Source organism: Lactuca virosa, chromosome 3 (assembly GCF_052849685.1).
Source record: "Lactuca virosa cultivar CGN04683 chromosome 3, Lactuca_virosa_CGN04683_v6, whole genome shotgun sequence".
Lineage (NCBI taxonomy): Eukaryota > Viridiplantae > Streptophyta > Magnoliopsida > Asterales > Asteraceae > Lactuca > Lactuca virosa.
This window is the reverse complement of record NC_136428.1, coordinates 319,565,847-319,591,022: the sequence shown is the minus strand read 5'-3', so window position 1 is coordinate 319,591,022 and position 25,176 is coordinate 319,565,847. Positions and strand designations below refer to the sequence as shown.

The 25,176-nt window shown below is 36.3% G+C and overlaps 2 protein-coding genes across 2 annotated transcripts; one reads left to right on the top strand and one right to left on the bottom strand.

Moving 5' to 3' along the window:
- The first annotated feature begins 7,966 nt into the window (after window positions 1-7,966).
- On the top strand, window positions 7,967-8,967 carry LOC145164729 (uncharacterized). The gene is made up of 2 exons (XM_079083422.1): window positions 7,967-8,885; window positions 8,945-8,967. Exons 1-2 carry the CDS (start codon window positions 7,967-7,969, stop codon window positions 8,965-8,967), a joined length of 942 nt encoding a protein of 313 aa, XP_078939548.1.
- A 4,544-nt stretch (window positions 8,968-13,511) lies between these two features.
- Window positions 13,512-24,943, bottom strand: LOC145167358 (Tetratricopeptide repeat (TPR)-like superfamily protein). The gene is made up of 19 exons (XM_079086547.1): window positions 24,762-24,943; window positions 24,603-24,677; window positions 23,783-23,902; window positions 23,637-23,677; window positions 22,741-22,952; window positions 20,984-22,656; window positions 20,486-20,701; window positions 19,922-20,404; window positions 19,134-19,366; window positions 18,517-18,727; window positions 17,688-17,843; window positions 17,034-17,191; window positions 16,759-16,951; window positions 16,281-16,600; window positions 15,967-16,132; window positions 15,334-15,563; window positions 14,370-15,069; window positions 14,109-14,181; window positions 13,512-13,873 (listed from the first exon to the last, which is right to left on the bottom strand). The coding sequence occupies exons 1-19, from the start codon at window positions 24,762-24,764 to the stop codon at window positions 13,620-13,622; spliced, it is 5,517 nt and encodes a 1,838-aa protein (XP_078942673.1). The 5' UTR covers window positions 24,765-24,943; the 3' UTR covers window positions 13,512-13,619.
- Window positions 24,944-25,176: the final 233 nt, after the last annotated feature.

Sequence of the window (25,176 nt, the reverse complement as noted above, 5' to 3'; positions counted from 1 at the left end):
TCCTAACTCAAGTGTTATTACATGTTTTCATAACACTCTTGGATCAACGACTCATATCTTCACACCAAAAATCGTTCTTAGGATCATCCAAAACTTCGTGTGTTCATCAAGTGATCTAGACTTGAAACTCATCATCTTCAACCTTCCATCCTTCAAGGAATCACTCAAGGTGAGTTCATACCCCTACATTTTCTACTTTTCTTCAGTTTTCAGGGGGGGGGGAATACAAGTTAAAATACCAAAACATATTCAAAACTCAACTTGACAGCTTACAACAGAAAAGTTGTGACCTGTTCACGAACTGTTTTACCCAACTTAAACTTAATATCTTTCAAAATTGTTTAATATGCAAGTATTTCAGGTTTATACCTTTAAAATGACTACTTGCACATCTCCATATGATTTTTCTACGATTTATGGTGATTTTTACAAAACTGCCTATCATTTCAGAAACGAATTCTGACCAATCTGTGATTATGAACACTTTCACATAAGATAGAGACTTCTAAAAATTATGAATAAACCAGACACATTTTCTAAACTCTCAAAGTTTACGGAGTTAGTTTTCGACTCCGTATGATTTTTCTATGATAATTTCAAAACAGTGCAGAAAGGATAAAAACTAGTTGGATAGTTTACTTTATTAACAACACTTTGTAGTATGTTGAGCAAAGTGCATAACAATAAGTTTCTCAATGTTTGGATGCATTCTTGTTAGTTTATCATCATAAACAGAAATTAGTCATTTATGTTAAGGTTTTTCCTCCATTCATTTCGAACACATATAATAAACTACATTAAGTATAGTTTATGAATTTTCGATAAAAGCATACTATATGGAAAAGGTTTTACTCTCAAAACAAATGAGTTTTTCATATACTACTTGATAAACTATAATAGTAATAGTTTATGGATTTATATCACAAATGTATTTTCATAAAAGGTGATTTCACTTCCTCCACGGAAGAGGTTTTATACTCAAAACTATATGTAAACTAGTTAACGTAAGTTGTGAGACATTCTCCTTCGGGGTACTCTTCAGTACCACAGAAAATCCTGAATTAGTTATAACCAGAGTCTCTTGTAGGGAGAGCGTGATAATTGTGTATAGATCTCTATTGGGATTGACAACCCACACCCATGCTGCTTGCATAAGTCCGAACGGCCGATCGGGAGTGACAAGTGTCATTTCGATTCCGACGCCTGAAGAACGTCGCAAGCAGGTTATTCTGTCGTAGTATGGTTATAGCGACTCACATAGGGAGTTAACAATCTTTCAAGTTTACAGGAAAAATTTTACTTTGAAAAGGGGATTTACTTCTAAATTAAACGAGTTTATGCCAATTTAAACTTGCATGTATTACTTTAAGTATGGAAAATACTTGTATATTCTCGGTCTTGACGTTTAAGACTACATGACTTCTTATAAGGAAAATATTGGATTTTCTTTGGAAACATATTACCATTATGAACATTATAAGTACAAAACACACATATTCTCTGTCTTGACGTTTAAGACTGCATGACCTTTTATAAGGAAAATATTGGATTTTCTTTGGAAACATATTTCTATCAAAACTACATTTCATCTAGAATTGTTAGACTTCAGCTATAATTGCTAAGTGTATATGCTAGAGTTATATAAGAATCTAGTCGCAATCGACCTAGAATTGGTGGGCCCGCCTTACTTCCTGTTCCTTGTTTGGTTGTGGACCTAGGGCAGACCCATTATATTCGACAGTTTATTTAACTTAAATTTTATATAACTTATATACACTGGGTGATTGTAGAAGGAATCTACAGGTCTTTCTAGGGTACATTAGTGCATAACATAGGAGAGTTCATTTAGCGTTTAATAAAGAAAATATTGAATTTTCTGAAATCGTACTCTATCGCTTTTTACAAGGAAAACGGCTTCTTTCTCAAATAAAACTCTTATGAACTCACCAACTTAATAGTTGACGCTTTTTCAAACTACTTGTATTCTCAGGAATTCAGTGAAACAGGAAATCAACCGCTTTTGAGGATGGGACGTTAAATCGTCAAACATTTCATTTTTGTCATCATAAGTGTAATTGATTGGAAACATGTAAGCACATACTATTGTATAACTTTTTCAATTATATTTATGATTGTTGTATTTACTTTGGGCACTATCATACTCGTTGTTGTGATACTATACATGAAGTCTTCCACCACGCACGTTTCCGCCATCCTTGGTTTGGGGGTGTGACACGACGAATAAATTATATTGTTCACCAAAAAGAAACGAATCGCTGAATTGAAACTAATCATTGTCTGCCGAAAAGAAACTAATTATCGAAACAAACTATTTGCTGCCCGCCGCTTTGCGCGGGTAAACGATTAGTATTACTAAGGTAAAATGATGCAACTCCCTACTATGTATTTCGTGTTAGGTAAAATATGAAAGGTTGAAAACATGTGGCTATGCATGTGAAATAAAAGAATCAATTGTTGGACGGCTAATGTGAATGGAAGGAAATTCAACGTCAACATTTGCGGCTTTCACATTTGAGTACTATTGTCACGACGACTCAACATTTGCGGCTTTCACATTTGAGTACTATTGTTACGACGACTCAATTTCATGTGCAAATTGCGACTCTCTCACCTATATATATGCATGTATGTTTTGCATATTTTGTGTGCAAAAACTTGAGAGAACATCAAGTGTAGAGTGTCAAGCCAATTGTAATCTTGTGAGTTTTAATAAAATTCTCTAGTTGCAGCCCGTGGACGTAGGATTTGCACCGAATCCGAACCACGTAAAATCCTTGTGTTCTTCTTGCTTTATTTTCGTGAGTTTGTGTGTGTGTGATAGTGTGTTTCCGCTGCGTGTACCCGGTCCGGTTCCTAACAACTGGTATCAGAGCTAGATTAGCGAGGTTTTGGAGGGTACGATCGTTTTTTTTTTAATCACGCACGAGTGTACCTGATTTGTATCTTGTTTGTCGTAATGGCTGAAGACAAGATTATAATCGAAAAGTTCAACGGTTCTGATTTTAGCTGGTGGAAAATGCAATTAGAAGCATTGCTATGTCAGAAAGACTTGGACATGGTACTCGGAGACAAACCGGAGAAAATGGAAAAAGCTTTTGAAGATGCGTGGAACTCAAAGGACAAGAAAGCCAAGGCGGTTATTACATTGTCGTTGACGAAGAGCGTTGCTTTCAACATCATGAATGAAACCACGGCGCGTGGTATGATGGAGGCTCTGTCAAATATGTATGAGAAACCATCGGCGGCTAACAAGGTGTTCTTGATGAAGGAGCTGTTCACTACAAGGATGAATGAGGAAGGCTCAGTTACGGTTCACATTAACAATCTAAATTCAATTCTGTCCAGATTATCATCTGTGGGAATTAAATTTGATAACGAGACTCAAGCATCACTGCTACTAGCTTCTCTACCTGATAGCTGGTCCGGAACAGTTACTGTTGTTACGAGTTCCGTGGGGACCAGTGGTATGACTTTTGAAGGGGTTAGAGATTTGGTTCTAGGCGAGGATATCAGACGCAAGAATCAAGGTGGATCTTCCTCTTCTGATTTATTAAATGTCGGAAGAGGTAGAGGGATCAGCAGGAATAGTGGAAGCAGTGGGAGTCGGGGAAGAAGTTCATCTAGAACTAAGAAGAATGTGAAGTGCTGGAACTGCCAGGAGGTGAGACATGTTAAGAGTCAATGTCCAAAGAAAGAATTGAACATTGCCGGTGCTGAGAGTGTGTCTGAGGATGATGCATTGATACTCAGTATGGAAAGTTCTGTAGACTCTTGGGTCATGGATTCAGGGGCTTCGTTTCACGCCATGGACAACGGGGAAACGATGGTGAATCTAAAAAAAGGAGCTTTTGGAAAGGTACGGTTAGCAAATGACGAGATGCTTCAAGTAACGGGCATGGGAGATATTGATCTAGTTACTTCATTGGGAACTACATGGAGCCTGAAGAATGTCAGGGTTATTCCGGAGCTGAAGAAAAAATTGATTTCTGTTGGTCAGCTGGATAAACAAGGACTGGAAGTAAGGTTTGGTGGTGGTAAATGGAGGGTGATCAATGATAATCTAGTGATTGCTCATGGTATGAAGTGTGGGTCATTGTATATGGTTGAGGTATCTGCTGAGGGAAGTATGACCGTCCCTGTTAAGCAAGACAAAATCTGGTTCGCTAAATCTACGGCTAAGAGAGTTCATTTTGCAAACATGAATTCTGGAGCCAAGGGGATGTTAGCTGAACGAGTCAGAAATTCTAAACCATTCAGGGGATTCTGTGACAGTGGGAGCACGGGGTGTGTTTCGGGTACAGTTACAAAGAGCCGTTGGGTTTTGAAGACTAAGACTGAAAAATTCTCTCCTGTTGAATGTTTGCTATGTTTGGAGAGTGTTAGTGGTCCTCGGTGTATCTCTGGATCCGGTGGAGTGTCCAAACCGGTTGAGACAGAGGATGAGTCGGTGGTGGGATTAGCCACGACTGAGTTGGAGCTAGTGGGAGCTTCAACTGTCCCTTCTAGTACTTGAAGATGAGGGGCGGCTGCAATTAGAGAAATGGGACTAAGTTTAGCTTGTTCTTAGGAACTGGAGGCTTGGAAGACTTGGTTGTTTTAAGATTACTGGAGTTGGATGACAGAGACGGACCATGTTGTTCAAACTTTCAAGTGGGAGATTGTTAGGTAAAATATGAAAGGTTGAAAACATGTGGCTATGCATGTGAAATAAAAGAATCAATTGTTGGACGGCTAATGTGAATGGAAGGAAATTCAACGTCAACATTTGCGGCTTTCACATTTGAGTACTATTGTCACGACGACTCAATTTCATGTGCAAATTGCGGCTCTCTCACCTATATATATGCATGTATGTTTTGCATATTTTGTGTGCAAAAACTTGAGAGAACATCAAGTGTAGAGTGTCAAGCCAATTGTAATCTTGTGAGTTTTAATAAAATTCTCTAGTTGCAGCCCGTGGACGTAGGATTTGCACCGAATCCGAACCACGTAAAATCCTTGTGTTCTTCTTGCTTTATTTTCGTGAGTTTGTGTGTGTGTGATAGTGTGTTTCCGCTGCGTGTACCCGGTCCGGTTCCTAACATTTCGATTTTACACTTTCAGTCCCTAAAGTTATTTTCTTTCCCTTTAAGGGAACAAAGTTGATGTCGAGTTGCTTTTTTGTTCACTGCGTCCCAATATACAGGTTACCTCATCTCTTCATGGGACTCCTATGTTTTTAGGGTTTTCTCCATTGATGAGTTCTTTGTGTTCTTAGTTCATATTTCAGATTTCACTCAAATCTAACCTTATGAAATCGATTGAATCTGGTTTTATGCCCTAAAATTGTTTTCTATTTTTATAGTTTAATCAATTTTGTGTATTTCCTATAGAAATTGTTTTGAGAACCAAATATTATGAATCGATGATACAGTTTGAAATTTCACATATTTCACATACATAGAAGTCGCACACATACATACACACATAAGTTGGAGGACTGGCAAATTCATTGTGATATGGGAAGGAGGGTCGTCAACTGCGGTGATAGAGGAAGGTAGCGGAGGCGGAGGAAGGAGGAGGAAGTCATCGAACATAGTGGATGATCAACAAAGGTGTGTTCTTCTTAGAAACCAAGTCCACCGTCATCGTCGTTCCCTTCGTACCCAGCCTGTCATCTTCATCCTTCCTCAGCCTATCACATCTCAATTCCTTCGTTACTACCACCTCTCTGAATCTCAAACAGTGCTCCGGTGACCCCACTTCACTCATCCCCAATAATTCTGAAGAAAAACAATGGAAGCTTTCGATCTACCATGTTTTGCTTCGTCTGTACCCACAAGCCAAACAGACACCGACGGTTCCTTTGTGTTTGGTCGATCCTCCTCCTTCTATTTCGTTCACGGCAATTGAAACCTTCGACATCTTGCTGCTCTCATCGTATGACAGATCAGAGGAGTATAAATTGGATTTACAGGAGTCCCTTAAACAGATCTAAAAGATGATGGTAAATGAACTAAAAGACCCTACTGTTTTTCGTGGCTTGTTTAGGCTTGGAAAAGTTGTACTCATTCATTTTATTTTTATATTTGTATTTAGGATTATCTTTCGACTTTCAAGATAGGAAATAGAAGCAATGATGAGCTGGTAATTCATTTAATGATGTGATGGATAGTAACGGGTTTACCCCTTCAGTTCTTACAAAAGGACCAAATCGACCACAAAAACAGTCATTTCCCTTAAAAGGCATGGAAAAAAACTTTAGGGACTGAAAAAGTAAAGTCGAAATACATAGTAGGACCGTTGCGTCATTTTCCCTATTACTAAATATATATCAGTTTCTCTTTTTTGAAAACATTGTTTAATTGGTGACACCCTTTTTACATTTTTCTCTATTATCTTATAAATTAATTTAAGGATTTGGAAGAACTGATGGATGTATTCAAAATTTATTTGAAGCTTTCTGCAAATGCAATAAGTCAATAACACAAATAATTTTATGTAGTGTTATCCTAGAACAGTAGTCAGTTTGACTTTAAATGTTACTAAAAGCCTTTTTTTGGGACATAAGTCAATTATTATAATCAAAGGTCCAATATTGGGTGTAATATTTTCCTTAGCTACAAACAACTGATGCGTTTTCATTATAGCAAGTTTTGACTATGAGGACCAAACGGTAGTCTGAATTGTGTTTTTATTCATTATATACATTTTTTGTTAGATATCATCAACCATTTTGGTAATTTTGTGACTTTCTCTTATTTTTAATTGATGATATTTTATATTAATGCAATAAAATTGTCTATCTTAAGAACTATACAATCAAGTTTCATTATCTGATCAAATTACAGAAGAAAGATGAACATGAGGCAACTCTTCAGCATATTCGAGTAGAATACTCAGAGGTTGATGCCAAGTCCCAAGAGCTTGCTATCAACTAGCTGAAGCTTTATACAAATTACATGTTTTTCTAAATTTCTCTATTTTTTAATATATATATATATATATATATATATATATATATATATATATATATATATATATATATATATATATATATATATAGATCAAAAGAATCTGGAGCAACAGGTAAACGAGTGTGATGAGAAGAATTCTGAACTTCTGACAGGCTTTACAAGCATTCAGGCAAGCAAAATAAAGAGCTTAAGAGCTTCAAAAGGTAATTATGTTGTGGGCCCCTTTAAAACGTGCAGTATCCAAGATATTAATTACTGTTCGTGTATTGCTTCTGATTGGTTTGCAGAGACAATCGTTTCCTGGAGAAAGATGACCTTAAAGCCGAATATAAAGAACTCATTGAAAAGTCAGAGCAAGCTTCATCACGGTTTTAAATTCCATTGCAATTTTTTTATTAGAGCATTGTATATTGAAAGTACACTATCATAATTGGCATAGTTTTAAAAATTCACCCAATTATAACGTTATACTTTGAAAGTAAAATATTTTAATAAGAAAAAACTCATTTATAGCATATCTGATGGTTCTTATGCAACCTAATTATAGTTTATGTTTTTTTGTCAACCTAGCACAAGTTGAGAAGAAACTTTTGCCATGAATATTGTATTTTATATTTCTAAAATCATGGTTAAATGCAATAAATATCAACTAACTTCCGCTTATCCGTTGATATAGTTTTATGCAACCTCATTTATAGCATATCTGTATTAACCAAAATATATACCTTCTGTATATTCCAGATCTTATATTTACTGTGTAATTAATGTAGATTACTTCTTCCTTATTTAGCCTGTCTTTTCCCCAATTTCCTCCTGTAATCACTCTGTACAGTGGGTATTTAATCCCCTCCTTTATCAATGAAAGGTATCGATTCTTTTGTAATTATATGGTATCAGAGCCAAGTGCTCCTTAACTCAAAATCTCTCCCTACTGTCTCAGCTACTGCGGGACAGCTTTACTTTGTTTCTGATCATCCTCTCTATTCACGATGTCAGACAAACAAGACCCAACTCCTGTCAAAGCTCTCCATCCCGTCTACAAGGTCACAAACATACAGAACAAGATCTGCACCCTTGATGGTACCAAGGTATCATACTCTTCATGGGTTCGCTTGTTCAAACTTCATGCTAGAGGTTACAGAGTCCTTGCCCATATTGATGGTTCCGACCCTCCATCCAAGACTGACCCGACCTATGAAAACTGGTCAGAGATTGATGCCATCGTCCTCCAATGGATTTATGGAACGATTTCAGACGATCTCCTTGCGCGGGTGCTTGAACCGGACTCCACAGCATATGAAGCCTGGTTCAAAATTCAAAATATCTTCCTCAACAACAAAGGATCTCGTGCTGCTGCTCTTGAACACGAGTTCACAAACCTTACCCTTCGAGCAATGTCGTCCCTTGAAGCTTATTGCCAACTTCTCAAAGATCTGGCAAGTCAACTGAATGACGTCGATTGCCCTGTCAACGAGAAATGTCTGGTTCTTCAACTTATTCGCGGGTTGCCATCCGAATTTGACACAGTCGGCGCCTACATCAATCAGACCCTACCTCCATGGGATACCGCGTGCTCCATGCTTCAACTTGAAACTCAGCGACAACGTGCTCGAGATTCACACTCATCCACAGAGATCGTTGCTGCTGTTGAACACAACCCACCAGCAAACTCTAATTTCCGACGTGGCGAATCTGGAAACAGAGGCCGCCCTAACCAGCAGCGGAACACAAATCGTCGAGAGCCTGTATCTGCATCTCCTTCTCGACCTGGTTATACGTCCTCTGGTCGGCCAACACAAACCCAGTCAAATAATGGCAGAAGCCCTATGTCCAATGAAACACACCCTACATGGGCCGGATACCCACCACCATTCTGGGCCCACCCATATTGGGCTTCACCACCACCTTGTCCATATCCTACTCAAGCTGGATGGGCTTCTCCCTGGCCTACCTCTTCTTCCCAGCAGCAACCACGACAACCACCAGCTGAAGCCAATCTTACGGAGGTAAACCCACTTGAACCTTCTGAACTCGGGGCAGCTTTTTCCGCTATGACTCTGGACCAAGAGCATGCTGATTGGTACATGGACACTGGATCTACATCTCATCTCACAGCCAACGAAGGTAAAATATCGATCCATAGTTTGTCTTCTATTAAATTTGTGTTTGTTGCAAATGGCAATCAAGTACCAGTTCTTGGATCAGGTCATACAACATTACCCCATCCATCCAAACCTATTCATCTAAAAGATGTACTCCACACACCTCATACCGTTAAAGATCTTATATCTGTTAGTAAATTTTGTCGTGATAATTCATTTTCTGTTGAATTTGACTCCTTTGGTTTTTCTATAAAGGATTACAAGACCAAGAAGCACCTCTCTAGACACGACAGTTCTGGCGATCTCTACCCCTTCACCAAACAAGCCAATGCTCCAGCTTCATCTTTTTATGTTTCTTCTAGTTTGCCTCTTTGGCATTTTAAACTCGGTAATCCGGGTCATCATGTAATAGATTTTCTTAGTCAAAATAAAAATATTTCTTGCAATAAAAATGATCGTTTATCAGTTTGTCATTCTTGCCAACTTGCTAAACACAAACGTCTACCATTCAAAAACTCCACATCCTTCACTCTCAAACCATTTGATCTAGTTCACGCCGACCTTTGGACCTCACCTATCCACAGCAAAACTAATTTTAAATACTGCCTCATCATTATTGACGATTTCAGCCATTTTACATGGGTGTTTCCCTTAAAATACAAATCAGAAACTTTTCCCAAAATCACAGCCTTCTACAAATATATCCACACTCAATTCAATATCACCCTCAAAACTTTCCAATGTGACAAGGGCGGTGAATTCGACAATCACCACTTCCATAATTTTGCTTCCACCACCGGTCTTCACATTCGCTTCTCGTGCCCACACACCTCTCAACAAAATGGCACAGCCGAACGAATGATCTGTCGCATAAACGAAATCATGTTGTCCTTACTTACCCATGCTTTTTTACCACCTTCCTTTTGGGTCGAGGCCCTTCATACCGCTACCTACTTGCACAACATCCTTCCTACTCCATTACTTGACAACCGAACCCCTACCTCCGTCCTCTACCTCAAACATCCAACTTACGACCACCTACGAATCTTTGGTTGTGCCTGCTTTCCCAACCTAACCGCCACCCGCCAACACAAACTAGCACCTCGGTCTACACCTTGCCTTTTTCTAGGTTACCCAGCCCAATACCGAGGATATAGATGCCTCGACATGTCCACCGGTAAAGTCATTCTCTCCCGACATGTAACCTTCGATGAAACTTCTTTTCCTTATGCATCTCACACACCAAACCCACCACACAATTACTCTTTCCAACCCTCTCCTCTCCTCTTCCACCCTCCAATAACATCAATATCCACTCCCACTCAACCACCTTCGAACCACAACCCCCCTTCCCCCACTCATTCCGCTCCCACCGAAACCATTTCTTCCCCTCCCTCTCCCAACCAAATCCCCGACACTACGTCCCACCCTACCCCTCCTCCACCCTCATACTACCCACTTACTTACTCCCGGCGAAGCCAACCACCCCCTCCACCTCCGCCACCCCCTCCTACATCATATCACCCCATGACCACCCGCTCCAAAGTTGGGATCACCAAACCAAACCCACCACTCAACCTTCACACCAACACCAACACCTCCACCATTTCACCTCTTCCCAAATCCTACAAACATGCCATATCTGATCCAAACTGGTACTCCGCCATGACCGATGAACATCGAGCTCTAATAGATAACAACACATGGGAACTTGTACCTCGTCCCCCCGAGGCTCATGTCATACGTTGTATGTGGATATACCGGCACAAATTTCATGCAAACGGAACTCTTGCACGATATAAAGCATGCTTAGTGATTAATGGAAAATGCCAACAAGTCGGAGTAGATTGCGATGAAACATTCAGTCCCGTAGTGAAACCTACCACAATCTGCATTGTTCTTAGTCTTGCCGTTTCCCGATCATGGCCTATACACCAACTAGATGTAAAGAATGCTTTCTTACATGGGAATCTCAACGAGACCGTGTATATGTTCCAACCCCCTGGTTTCACGGACCCACAACACCCAACACATGTTTGTCGGTTACGCAAATCTTTGTACGGGCTTAAACAAGCTCTGCGAGCTTGGTATCATCGTTTTGCAACATTCATTCACACATGCGGTTTTAAAAGCACCAAAAGTGATACCTCTCTTTTTGTCTTCCAACAAGGCACAAAAATGGCATATCTTCTTCTTTATGTGGATGACATCGTCTTAACCGCTTCCGACAACGCAACTCTTCGCCAATTCATCACTTTATTATCCAAAGAGTTTGCTATGTCGGACCTTGGGCCACTTCATCACTTCATCACTTCCTCGGCATCCAAGTGAAACATCAAAATGGAGGATTATTTCTTACACAAGAACAATATGTGGATGATATTCTTCACCAGGCGAACATGCAACAATGTAAACCTTGTACCACTCCAGTCGACACTAACTCTAAACTCGGCGCAACCGCCGACAACCTAATGCAAGACACAACTCTATATCGCAGCCTCGCTGGAGCATTACAGTACTTAACCTTCACTCGCCCCGACATTGCGTATGCTGTCCAACAAGTATGCCTTTTTATGCATGCCCCTCGCGATCCACATTTTAACTTTCTAAAACGTATTCTACGATACCTCCAAGGCACCCGTCATCATGGACTTCATATTTCTCCCTCCAAATCTACAATACTCACTGCCTACTCCGATGCAGATTGGGGGGGGTGTCCCGACTCTAGACGGTCCACATCCGGCTACTGTGTATTTCTCGGTGATAATCTCGTTTCATGGTCGTCCAAACGACAACCAACTATATCCCGGTCCAGTGCCGAAGCCGAGTACAAAGGCGTCGCCAACGCCGCAGCTGAAACTACATGGCTACGCAACTTACTCCTCGAGCTACATCTTCCGCTTCACCAGGCGACGATTATATATTGTGACAACATTTCAGCTGTATATCTTACTCAAAACCCGGTTCAGCACCAACGCACGAAGCATATTGAGATCGACATCCATTTCGTTCGCGAAAAAGTTCGCATGGGTTCCCTTCGCGTTCTTCATGTCCTTGCTGATTACCAATACGCAGATATATTTACCAAGGGATTACCCCGTCAGCTATTCACCCGCTTCCGTTCTAGTCTCTCTATTCGGCCAGCCAACCATTCGACTGCGGGGGAGTATTAACCAAAATATATACCTTCTCTATATTCCAGATCTTATATTTACTGTGTAATTAATGTAGATTACTTCTTCCTTATTTAGCCTATCTTTTCCCCAATTTCCTCCTGTAATCACTCTGTACGGTGGGTATTTAATCCCCTCCTTTATCAATGAAAGGTATCGATTCTTTTGTAATTATAATCTGATGGTTCTTATGCAACCTAATTATAGTTTATGTTTTTTTGTCAACCTAGCACAAGTTGAGAAGAAACTTTTACCATGAATATTGTATTTTATATTTCTAAAATCATGGTTAAATGCAATAAATATCAACTAACTTCCGCTTATCCGTTGATATAGCTATTGTAAAAACCGTATCTACATTTTAAATAAGTTGTGCAGGTGTTTGTATATGTGTACGTAATTTATAGTTATCAATACTTTTCCATTTGTAGCAATGTACTTCCAGTAGATTTGAAAAAATTCATTAAAGTGACAATTAATTTGGAAACGATGAATGATATCTTGTGATGATTATGCATGACAAATAACGATGAGAATTCATAGTAAGAACGATACCTGCTCTGATACCAAATCGAACGGAGGGTGCGTCGGGGATGATCTTTTGATGATATTCTTAATTGATGATGGATTGTTTGGATTATATTGGATGATTATATAGATGGATTTGGATAGAGGGCTCTGCTATTCAGAAATAGACAAACTATTTCAACAGAGAAAGAACTTTGAGAATTAACTCAAGTCTTAAACACTCAAAACATCTTGCTTATTTCATATGGACAAATGTCCTATTTATAGGCTCTAATGAGTCGGTTACAATTATTGTTGCAATCATATGATTGCAACACGACAAACCTATTTTACAATTTAGACCCTTAGACCATTAAGGGTCTTGCACTTTATGTTAAATCCTACTGACACTTACTTTATGTCACATTCTACACATTACATCCTTCCGACACTTTACAATAATTAATCTACCGACAACTATAAATAATAACGACAAATGACAAATAAATTACAAATCCTTCCACAACCAAAGGTCGCGTGTTTACAAATCTTCTTGTAATTTATAACGCCTAATTTTGCTTCTCAAAAATTTGGATTTTTTTTTTTTGAAAAATAATCAAATACATGTGTCTAAACTTATAGAATTTGCAACACTTGAATACGACTCTCAAGGAAAAGTTTTCATTCCCAAAAATGACTAATTCCATTTTGGAACTCATTCTATCTCCAAAAGAAAACATTACTAATGATCATTTGAGTTTAAAAAATATATATATATGGCACAACTAATATACATCACTTTTAACAAAATTATCTTCCCTCACAACACTTTATACAAAGAAAAAAAAAATGCAAAAACATCAAGTTTTGGCAGAATCTGGTCCTTGTGGCTCATCAGAATTGTTGCAAGGAACCATAAGTGGGACAGCTGATGAAAAAGTGTGGTTTTGGGTAACAGGTGGCGTGATTTCGATTTCTTGCAACGATGTAGACCCCTCATCGCAATTAGGGGCATTTTCGGGATTTTTAGTTTCAGTGAGAGAAGTGGGGTCCACGTTTAGTGTGGTGGTCTCTTTTGCACCAGAAATGCCGACAACGTCCTTGCCTACTACACCTGACACACAAGATTTTGTCAGTCAGTCAGTCTAATACACACCAAACACAGTACAAAACTTGTCTCATATCATGCGTAACAAACGGGACCAAATTATTGCAAGATTTGACTTGGGGTAATTAATCTCCAGTGAATGTTATTGTATTTTGTGATAATTATTATTATTATTATTATTAGTAGTAGTAGTAGTAGTAGTAGTACACAAAAAATAACTTTGCTTAGTGAATGAATAAACCTGTCTGATAAGCCATAACAGAATGCATGGTGGGAGTAGTAGATGTACTTCCACCACCCTTTTTCATCTTCAACTGCAGTGAAAAATCCTTATTATTATTGATATCATGCATCACTTTATTTCCAAAAAAAAAACATTTTGTATGTCATTTACCCATTTCAAGTAAATACATATTTGCATATGTTAAACGAACCTAAAATAAAACTCATGTATCCATGCTTAGAAAAAAAAAAAGTCAACATGTTTACTAAAAAGTCAAACCTTTACAGTCTCTTCACAATACTTAATAACCATGGACACATTGGTGATGCAACGTCCATGCAACAAAGCGTAAGCCCACAAAAGAAGCTTCTTTTGAGTATTCATTTCAAGAATGTCAACCGAATGCAGATTTGACTCAATATGACCTTCGGTCAACAGCTGACATGGCACAGCATAAAGATTTAAGCAAGATGGCAACACCGCACACGTGGCATCCCGATAAAAGTTATAAGCAGATCTAAGTAGCACAGTAGCAGCTTCCAAATTTTCTTCCAAGGGTTTCTTGATTACAACATCTTTGACTTTCAACAACAAAGAATCCCATTTACTTTGCATAGCTTTCAAATGATTTGTAATTGTAATTGTAATTGTATTTGTATTTGTATTTGTATCCTCGAAAGTTGATTGCCATAATTGGTCTGTAAGAATGTCGATGCAAAGGAGTTGGTTGTTTGTGGTGGTATCTGAGAGAGGTGGGATTTGGGGTTCGGTTAAAAATCGGGAATTTAGTGGTGTGATTGAAGCCATGTTAATGATTAGACATCTACACCAAGACATGGAGACATGTTTATGAACTTTAGCACAATTTGTGTTTGATAATTTTGGGTTTTTTAGGCGTTTTCTTATCTTTTCGTTTATGCCCTCGAGTGCTTCTAATTTGCAGTTTTTCTCTAGTATTTGGATATACTTGAAGAGATATCTGCAACAAGTAAAAACGATGTTGTTCAGATTTTTTATAATAAAGAGTAAATTACAGTTTTTATAGAAATGAGGTCAAAATGGTCATTTTCACAAATTTAGCGAAAGGGCTGTTTACTTGGACAAAAAAATGTTAAGAAACAGTAAAATAGGGCAAGAAGATTCTTTTTTTGAACCATATCCAGAAACAGAAGTCATAAATTAAAACAGAGGGGCCAAAAGTGTATTTTTTACACTTAGCTGAGTTATATTAAGGATTGCTTACCCAAATAAGCTGCTTTCGGATAAATCTGGGCACTTGATCTCAGGCAAATTGCAAATATCGGACCACAAATTCATCTGTTCTATGTACAAACACAACATTTTCTCTAGAAGATGCTCTAAAGCAATGTTATCAATATTTGTGCCACTTTCAATTTGATTGATGGAGGATACCAGTGCCTTAATGTATCTCCCAAGAGCTATAGGAACAAGATCTTCAAGGCACAATGAGAACTGCATTTGTATACAACAAGGTACAGATTAATTTTAAGTATAAGGTTTTTATAGATAGAAATACGTAGCCATCATTAAGATGAAAAAAAAAAAAAAAAAGATGCTATGATATCAGAATATTCAAAAAAACAACAACATTGTACTTTGAAAAGGATTTAATGCAACAAATAACAATGTAATTCCATTGATTTGTTTATTACAGCATTTTATTTTGAAAAACATATAGCAATGTCATCCAAATACAAAGCAACTTTCATTGCTATATATATAATTAGGTAGATTTTTCAAAGTATAATGTTCTAATATGAATAAATTCAAAGTACAATGCTATATCTAAGTAGCTTTTAATAAATGAAAGTATGTTGTTATTTCTTGCATAATACTAAAAAAGAAAAAAACTTACCCTTTTATCTGCACGAATAGAAATATAAGCTCGTTCAAGGGTTGATATATCCCCAGTTTCTTCCAAAAGCTTCATGTAGAACAAAATATACTTCCTAATGCAAGTTATGAATTTACGAGAACTTTCTGCTAAATTAACTTCAAGGATCCTGCCAGGTGTCTTACGCCTGAAAACCAAAAAAACGTTAAAATAAGACTCCAATAATTGTCCTAATAAGAAAAGATTTCAAAGTAGGATGTTGTAATAGTAAGAAATGATAAAACACACAAATAAATAAAAAGTTAAAAGTCTTTTAGTTACTTTATTTTTTTTACCTTCCTTTTTTGACTGTACTATCAATTTCCCACATGTTGATTGTAAAACAAGATCGGGAAGACTTGAAGCAAAATGAAAGTTCATCTTTTGCCTTTTCTAAATCCCCACTCTCACCCTTTCTGTATAGCCCTTGAGCAAGCATATATCGAGCTTTGTGAAAATGTTTCAGGTCCCCTTCCACACAAAGTTGTAGGCCAGAAAGACAATCGTTGTAAAGCATGTGCCACGTATCATCAGGGGTATTTTGGGGATTGGATTTATCAAGAATGTTCATAACAGTTTCCTTTGTCGATTGATTAAAACAATACATTGCAGCAATCTGTCAAAGAATCAAGAAATACTTTCATTAACTTGTTTATTGTAGCATTTTACTTTCATTTCTTAGTGTCATCTGAATATATAAAACGAGAAAAGAAGTGTGTGTGTGTTGTTATTTCATGCAATAAAACAGAAAAAATATGATGAAGTGAAGATAACCTTTAAGGCATCCTTGTCATTGTGGCTACATGACCAGAGTAACTTCAAGCGTGAAGCATGCATTCTGTAAAAGGGATCTACAGCTGATGGATTCAAAGCAATAGCTTTGTCATAGTATGCAAATGATTTTTCACGTGAGTATTTAAGCTTTTCACTAAGTTTTCCCAAGTAATATACGTAAGACCAGTCTTCCCTGTTATTTAAAAGTATTCAAATGAGTCATATTTATTCATATAATAAAACTAGAGATGAAACAACTGGAAATAGAAATATACTTTTGTGCAAAGGCCTTCTCAAAATGCTTCATGGAATTCTCACAGAACATTTTCCATTCAGCATCTTTTAGTGGTAAATTTAATCTTTGATCATATATTGGGACCACATTCTGAAGGCCATCATAATACACCAATGCTAATAAATCATGAATCTCTCCCTGCAATCATTTATAATAATCCATCATGTGTCACTTTATCTTTATCACATTTTGCAATTTACGCACCAAAGTGGTTTTTTATGAAAATATGTGACCACATTTCAATCTTTTATAACCAAATGATGCAAACTTTTTCTAAGTAACCGGTTAAAACATGGTTCAATAATTTGTGTAAATTGGTCAAAATATGAAGAGTGTTGTATAAATTAGTAAAGGAATGATATATTGTTGCATAAATAGGTACAAAAAGTGAAAAACTGTTGTATACATAACCATTTAACTGGTGTCACATCATTAGGTGACCTGATCCTGATTACAATGTTGCATAATTTGATCATAGTATGAACCATGGTTGCATATTGAGTCTAAAAAACCAGTTTGTTACAAAAATTTGGAAAAAGGAGAAGCATTGTGTTGCATAAATAGGCATTTAATTCATGATAATAATAATAATAATAATAATAATAATAATAATAATAAAAGAAAAGAGGCAAACCTGCTGGATGGGTGTTTGGGCTAAAGCCAGAGTCATCAACAAACAACGCCTACTCCTCCTTCGACTTGTATCAACTCTTTGAGCAAAAGTTGCATTCTTCCTCCACCCTGTAACATTTATCTGCTTGCTTCCATCATTCAGCAACAAGTCCACTTCCTGCAAAATAATTTTTTTTTAAAATGTCCCTTTACATTATAAATTATATATATACCAGAAAAAACCAAAAACCAACCCATTTGAAAAGAAAACAGAGAGTTTAGTTTTTTTGTATTAAAATACAAAATTTTAGGTTTTGTTTTGTTTTGAAAGAAAACTAAAAACCGAAGTGAACTTAATTAATTATTTAAGGTCTTTCTAGTCTCCATTGCAATACTCCACTTAGTTGTGCTGTTAGATATCAACTTTTAGAATGTTTTTTTGCTATTAAATAAATGTGAAATTCAACAAATATATTCAGATCTTTTCATGAGTCCATCTATTTGATTGCTATTTTTTTGCTTTATGCAACTGAAAGGGCAAAAAAACAAATAGAAAATCAATCTGGTTGAATTTAAAATCCAGAGAGAGAGAGAGAGTTTAATTTGGGACTAAAAAACGAACTTTTTGGTTTGTTTTCAGTTTTATGCAGAAGAAACCAAACCACATATGGATTTAGGGTTTAGAAAAGGAAAACAACAAACTATTCACATAGAATACTTTCATTTATTTGTGTATTATTATAGCATTCGATTTCTTTGTTTTACATTTCCAAAAATAGCATAGTAATTTGAGATTTTTATGTAAACCCTAAACATGAACCAAGGAAAGATGTTACTTGTTAGCTTATTACCTCATCATAAATAGTAGCAAGGCGTTGCCAGCTGTCAAAGCGCATTGGATTAAAGAGTAAATCATATTTAAAGAGCTTTGCAGTTTGTTGTACAAACTCTTCACCTTCCTTAGTCAGCACAAATCCAGCCCATTTATCAGTTGCACTCATTTCCTCTGATTGTGCAAGAAGATAATACAAGTTCCCATATACATCCATATATGGCTCAGACCTACAAAACAAAAAACACCATACACTATTTATATTGAAGCCCTAAATGCAAACATCATTGCTATAATTGATATAACAAACTATATAGAATCCTACATTCAGTTCTTACTTCATTTTAATTTTGCTTTTCTTAAGGATTTGTCTTTGAAAGATCTACCTAACTATAGCTTTTCTACTTATTAACTTCTTTTCTTATTATACTTTAAATATTCTATCCAATGATCACAACAAAACTTGCTTTGTATTTGGATGATATTGCTATATATACTTGGGTAGATTTCTAAAAGTAGAAAGCTCTAGAAAAGTAGGATGCTATAATAAAGAAATCAACAAAGGTACATTGCTATTTCAAGCATTAAACGATATTATAAGAAGCTATGAATATTACTATATATTAAAACAGATACCTCTCTAGATTTGTTGGGTGTTGCTTAAGAATTGAAGAATCTTGATATATAATATTCATTATGGTATCCCGAAAACCATCAGATCCAGCCTCTTCAGACAATTTGTCTTCACATAAATTTGGGTCATCTAAAAATTTGTCTATTGCATTTCCATTCAATGCACTTTCAGGTGGTTGTGGAAAATGTTTACGTATGGCTCTTAATACTCTTCGCAGTTTAACCAATCCAGTTCTCTGAAGATATATATTAATGAAATAAACCATTAACTTTTAAAACCTTGTTAACTATAAAATATCTCTTCCTCTTGTAAAGCTGTGTAATGAATTCTACTGAAAGGTTCTATGGAAAAAATTAAATGCAAGAAATACAAACAAACTTTACTTAATATGTTTATTATAGCATCTGGCTTTCATTTCTTTCTAATACAGCTTATACTTTCAAAGATTTATCAATTATATTATAGCAATGTCAGCTACATACAATGCAATTTCCACTGCTATAATTAAGTAGATTTTTTAAAGTATCATATCCTAATAAGAAAAAAGGATGTACAATGCTATAATTTAGATTTTTCAGAGTACAATGTCTATATATGAAAAGAGTCATGAAACCATGCATAACCATAGTAAAATAGTGCAATGAATTGTATGAAAAGGTTTTATAAAAAGGAAAGTATGATGCTATATTACACAAACAAACGAAAATCGTTGCTATTTATTGCATTTAGCCTTTTTTTTCGGAAATCAAACAGACAATATAAAGAAAAGGAAGGTAATATGATCACTCACAGATGAAGCCTTAGCATATGGCAGAATATACTGGAAAACATCAGCACATTGTTCTTTTGTTTGATAATCTCCACGACTTGTATTTTTGTGCATAGCAAGATCATCTTCATATGATGAATCAGATCTAAGATGCAAACCATATAAACAAAAAAAACATTGATCAAGAGCAGTATCTATTTCAATCTCAAGATCCTCTTTTTCCTCTTCAGTTAGTTGTTTTCCAGATTCTAGTAATTGATCACTTGGAGCCACTTCCACATTTGAATCATTCCCAGATATTTTAGCATACCCTTCTTGTAAAACTTGCTCATCACCACACTGAGTTGACTCAGGACCCTTGTTTATAGACTTGAGTTTCATGTCTAAATGCAAAAGATGCTTTATGGCAAGTTTAAGAAAGGCCCCATCTTCTTCTCCATCACCACTGGCACAACAGATGCCATGCTCAGCAAGCATCTCGTGGATTGCAATTATCAATTCAATCTGAAAAAGCATGACCAAGAGATGTCAAGCAATGATGAGGGCATTTACGTCTTTTTCACAGACAAGAGATCGAGAGCATACTTGAGTTTTGATGGAAATATTTGGGTTCAGATGTTGAAGTCTGAAAAATGCAATAGCAGCATCTACAAAACAACATTTTTGCCTTTTTTGATCATCATCTGGATTGTCCACTTCTATGGATTTCTTGGAGAAGCATATGTTTGCTATATGACACATAACAGCTAGCAGCAAAGATTGAATATCACCAATGATTCTCAAAGGAATAACAGAGCCATTCTGTGAGAAAAAGCAGAAGCTACATAACTATGAAGTTTATGAATCCTTGAAGGGCGTGAATGTAAGGAATCAACAATAGAAAAAATAGTAATGTACAAAATAGCAACATATTTTCATGTATTATAGCATCCTATTTTCAATCAAATATGGAAGTTGAAGCCTTGAAGGATTCCAACACGGAATGGAATCTCAAATTCCAATTCCATCAGATTCAGCCGGAATCATTATTTTCGGAAAGAACATATATATTTAAAAAATATTTAGTCAACACACTGAACTTACAATACTTCCACAAGGAATGATGGAGTTCTTCATCTCCTGTGTACATTGGGAAATTGCCTTTACTTCTTCAGCTAAAAGGGGATGCAAGTCTGTGGTTGAGTTTTTGCTTAATTCACTTTCATTGGATGATTTCTGGGAACCAAAACCCTCTTCCACACCAGTAGCAGCCATGAGAAGTTTTAGTCTCTGTCTGTGGCATCTCAAATAAACATTTGCATCCACTGGTTTTAAGCTTTCACATGCTTTAATTAGAACATTTAGAGCAGATAATTCAGCCGAATCAGCCCCTTCACCATCTTTTTCAAAAGATGAACCAGAAACATGATCATCTTTCATGCAAGATAGAAGAGGAGCTAGCAAGTTAACGCACTCTAAATGCAACCCTTTTTCCATCATTTCATTTACACTATTTTTCATCAAAAAATCAACCTCTAAAAGGTTAATTTCATGCAAAACAAGATCAACAGTCAGCTTGTTCATTACTTTCAGGTGTGGAAGACTAATGGAAACAAGACTGTTCCTTTCCTTATCTGTGTTTGTTAACAAGGCCAAAGAAACACCAAATTCTTTTCGGGCTTTTTCCTTGTCACCATTAAAAATTGACAATTTTCCACTTACCCAAAAAAAACGAACCCAAAAATCCCGTTTATTATCCAACAAAGAACCAATTGCAGACACATCTACATCATTCAGAGCTACCGATTCAATGAGTTTACAAAGATGATAAGATGCTTTCAACATGAAATCAGAGCGAATCGACTCGTCTGATGATCGTATCCCAAAGTCATACGCCAGCTCAGCAAGAAAAAGACTGCATTCCGGGGTTCTACTCTCTCCTAAATTCCGTGTCAATTCTTCTAACTCTAGAAACTTCTCACATGTATCCTGATAAGAAATCCTTCTACATCCAACCTCTTCTAAGAGCATGCCTGCTACATGATATACACCATAGTTTTTTGATGTTTTCTGAACAAACTGAGCAACATCAATGGACTCATTATTCTGGGTATCGGTTGTATCCTCTGAATCCATTCTGAGATTTGTAATTCTGGATTCACCCATGATAAATGGCTCCAGAAATTGGGGAACAAGTTTGACTAAATCTTTAGTGGGTGTGAAATCTGATTCTTCCTTATCAGGTTTTCGACTCCTAAGTCTTTCAAGACGACTGCTTCGCCTTTCTTGGTGTTGCTCTTCATTCATATTACTCTCTGTGTTAGCAGGAATTGAGGAGCCATTAACTCCTTCTTTTTCCTTTATTGGGTTATCTGAACTACAAGGCATACGTATGATTAATCTAAAGTCTGCAGATTTATTAGAATCATTCAAAGGAATCAACATCTTTAAAAGCTCTCCAGCTAGAGCACTCCAAGAAGCTTCCGAAAGGTGCAAGATTGTATTCTGATTTGACTTTTTGGTTGTCCCATTATCATTTAGATCATGATTTGTTGCTTTTCTTTTGTCAAGAAATTTCAATCTGACATGATGTGGTTCCAATTTGTCTATACCTCTTGGAGAAAAGGGAGTAGGTTCAGACTCTTCAATCACATGTTTGACTTTTAAAGCACGAGAATGTGAAGGCCAATGCCTTAGAATTAAATCAGCAACTGAAAGACAAGCTACTTCATCACCAATAGCAATAAGAACTTCCAAAAGTTTCTCCATGCAATTCCCTAAATGCATTGATTAAAAAGCTTAGAGCATGAATTGAGAGATATACAATGCATAATAAGAAGTATTTAAGTTTGAAGAGTTACAGTTGTTAGGGCTGCATAAAAGGCCTTGCTCAAATGCCCATCGAGAGATGCTCAATAATCCCATTGAGCATGATAATGTTCCAAGCTGATTCCACACAACAGAATCTTTGGAATCAATATCTACAGCTTGAAGATAGCAATGTAGAGCACTTTCATAATGGTTAGAACCTTGTTGAAGAAATACAGTGGCAAGATTTTTCAGTGTTAAAAATCTGAAAACATATACACACTTGTAAGATAGATGTTTACTGACAGTTAACAGTTTTGATCAAAGGTGGTTCTATAACAAACCCTAAAACCTAAACCCTAGATGTCAATGGTTCAAAAATAGCAACTTTTTACCCTAGATGAAAACATATTTTTTACCCATGCATGGCAATTTGAACTAAAACAAACCACATAAAATTACTACAACAATGGGTTAAGTGTAAAAAATGACAAAGTACTTTCATGATTTGGTTATTATTATAGCATCCAACTTTCATTTCTCCTATTACAGCATTGTAACTGAAAAATCCACCCAATTATGGCATTTTCATCTAAGCACAAAGGAATTTTCACTGTAATAATTGAATAGATTTTTCAAAGGTATAACGTCCTAATAAGAAAGAATGTGAAAGTACAAGGCTATAAGTGGGTAGACTTTTCAAAGCACAATATCTCAAGAAGGAAAACAATTGAAAGTACAATGTTGTAACTTGTAATAGAAAGAAATGTAAGTAGGATGCTATAATACACAAATAAATCGAAGTACATTGCTATTTACTTGCATTTAGTGGCTATAACAATAAATCAAAACTAAGCATTGAATCAAAACGTGAAGCATAAATACCACAATCCCATTCCAAAACCTAAAATCTACAACTGAATGACAAAAATGAGAAGTGAGAATTAACCTCAGTTGCAGTAGATGTCCATCACTACCACAATTATCAACCTGACATAAAAGAGAGATTTTGAAGCAGTTTAAGAAACCAAGTGTAGAAAGTAAGGAGTATTTTCATGCTAGTAGACTTGTGAGATTCTTGGAAGTAATTCTAACCTGGCCATTTGGAAGAAGAGGGTCTTTTAATACGTTTTCTAAAAGCTCACGAGCCTTTTCATACTCCTTTGCCTGTAACTTCAAAAGCCCTTCTTGATAGGTTTGTGAAAGTCGGAATTCCTGGTAGCATGGAATGTACATAAATCAATAATAGAACATCTCTTTGTTGCTTCAATTTGATGTGAGCATATTTTGTATACATAACACACTGTTGTTTGTAAAATGGAAACAAATAGAACCATTCAGCAACTTAACTCCACTGTTATATCTTATTACTATACCAGAATTCCACAGATGGAGAACCACATGTATGTATGCTAGAAATTCATATAATTCAGCATAAGAAAATACAAGATAATATGACTACTCTATCCAAAGGTGTTCACTTCACCATATATGCAATCAGGGAAACAAAATATGGCTGGAATTGATTTCCATTAATGATCCTCATGGTAAGTTCGAAAGGGTTTTTGGGTAAATGTAAGTATGTCATCATAATTCGTACACACTAAGAACATATTCCTTCAATTCCAAAGAGATAGCTGCAATTCTCTTATAATCCATAGTTGTCTGCCTTTCTTTTTGAATTGCAACTGTTTTTCAATCCTCATGTACCCTCGCATGTATAAAGATCTTACTTTGAGCGCAAATTTATTTCGACAGTGGCCCATTTTGGGAATGCAGAACTTAGTTGTTTTCTTGTGTGTTTGCGTTTGTGTATGGGAAACACATTACGCATTATGAACAAAAAGTAACTGTAAAAAAGTAACAAATTGTGTATGTATGAATATCTATGTGTAGAAAGGGAATTAGGGTTTGCCTGAGCTTCTTTGGTAGGGGCGAGGGGTTCCCACTGGTTTTTGGAATCTGTATCGTTAATAGCTGCAATTGAAAACTGGAAAACAAAACCAAAGCAATCAAAATAAGAAACAAATAGAAAGGAATTGTAGAAACTGAGGAGGTTGAAGGAAGAGTCTACCATGGTGTTCGATCTTCGTACTTGGAAGTGTTTCGTTGAGTCTTCCCAATTTCTCACCGATTATTTAGGCGGGTATGTGCGTTCAATTACAGAGTTTTTCTCCCCTTTTGCTTTCAAATCCATCGTTCTATATTTATTTTTTGTATTTCTTTTGAAATTCTACAAAATCAAAACGAATGGAATGCTCGTTCCATTGGACTGAAAATCAAATTTATTTTGTCGGATAAAATATAAATATTATAAATATAAATAATATCATAAAATAACCATTATGCTTAGGAACTAACCTAATTAGTATATTGGTTTAAAAGGTCTCGTGACTATTTTTTGTATTTTAAGGGCATGAAATTGTGTTTTACCGTTTTAAAAGGTACATTTACCTATTTTAAGAGGTAATCTCGCATCGTCATATGTC

Coding starts and splice junctions, on each gene's coding strand:
- LOC145164729 (XM_079083422.1), top strand. CDS start 7,967: ATGTCAGACAAACAAGACCCAACTCCTGTCAAAGCTCTCCATCCCGTC. Junction 8,886..8,944: donor TTGGGCTTCACCACCACCTT/GTCCATATCCTA, acceptor TCTTCCCAGCAG/CAACCACGACAACCACCAGC.
- LOC145167358 (XM_079086547.1), bottom strand. Junction 22,657..22,740: donor TTTATGCAGCCCTAACAACT/GTAACTCTTCAA, acceptor CAATGCATTTAG/GGAATTGCATGGAGAAACTT. Junction 18,728..19,133: donor CACCCAACAAATCTAGAGAG/GTATCTGTTTTA, acceptor TTTGTTTTGTAG/GTCTGAGCCATATATGGATG.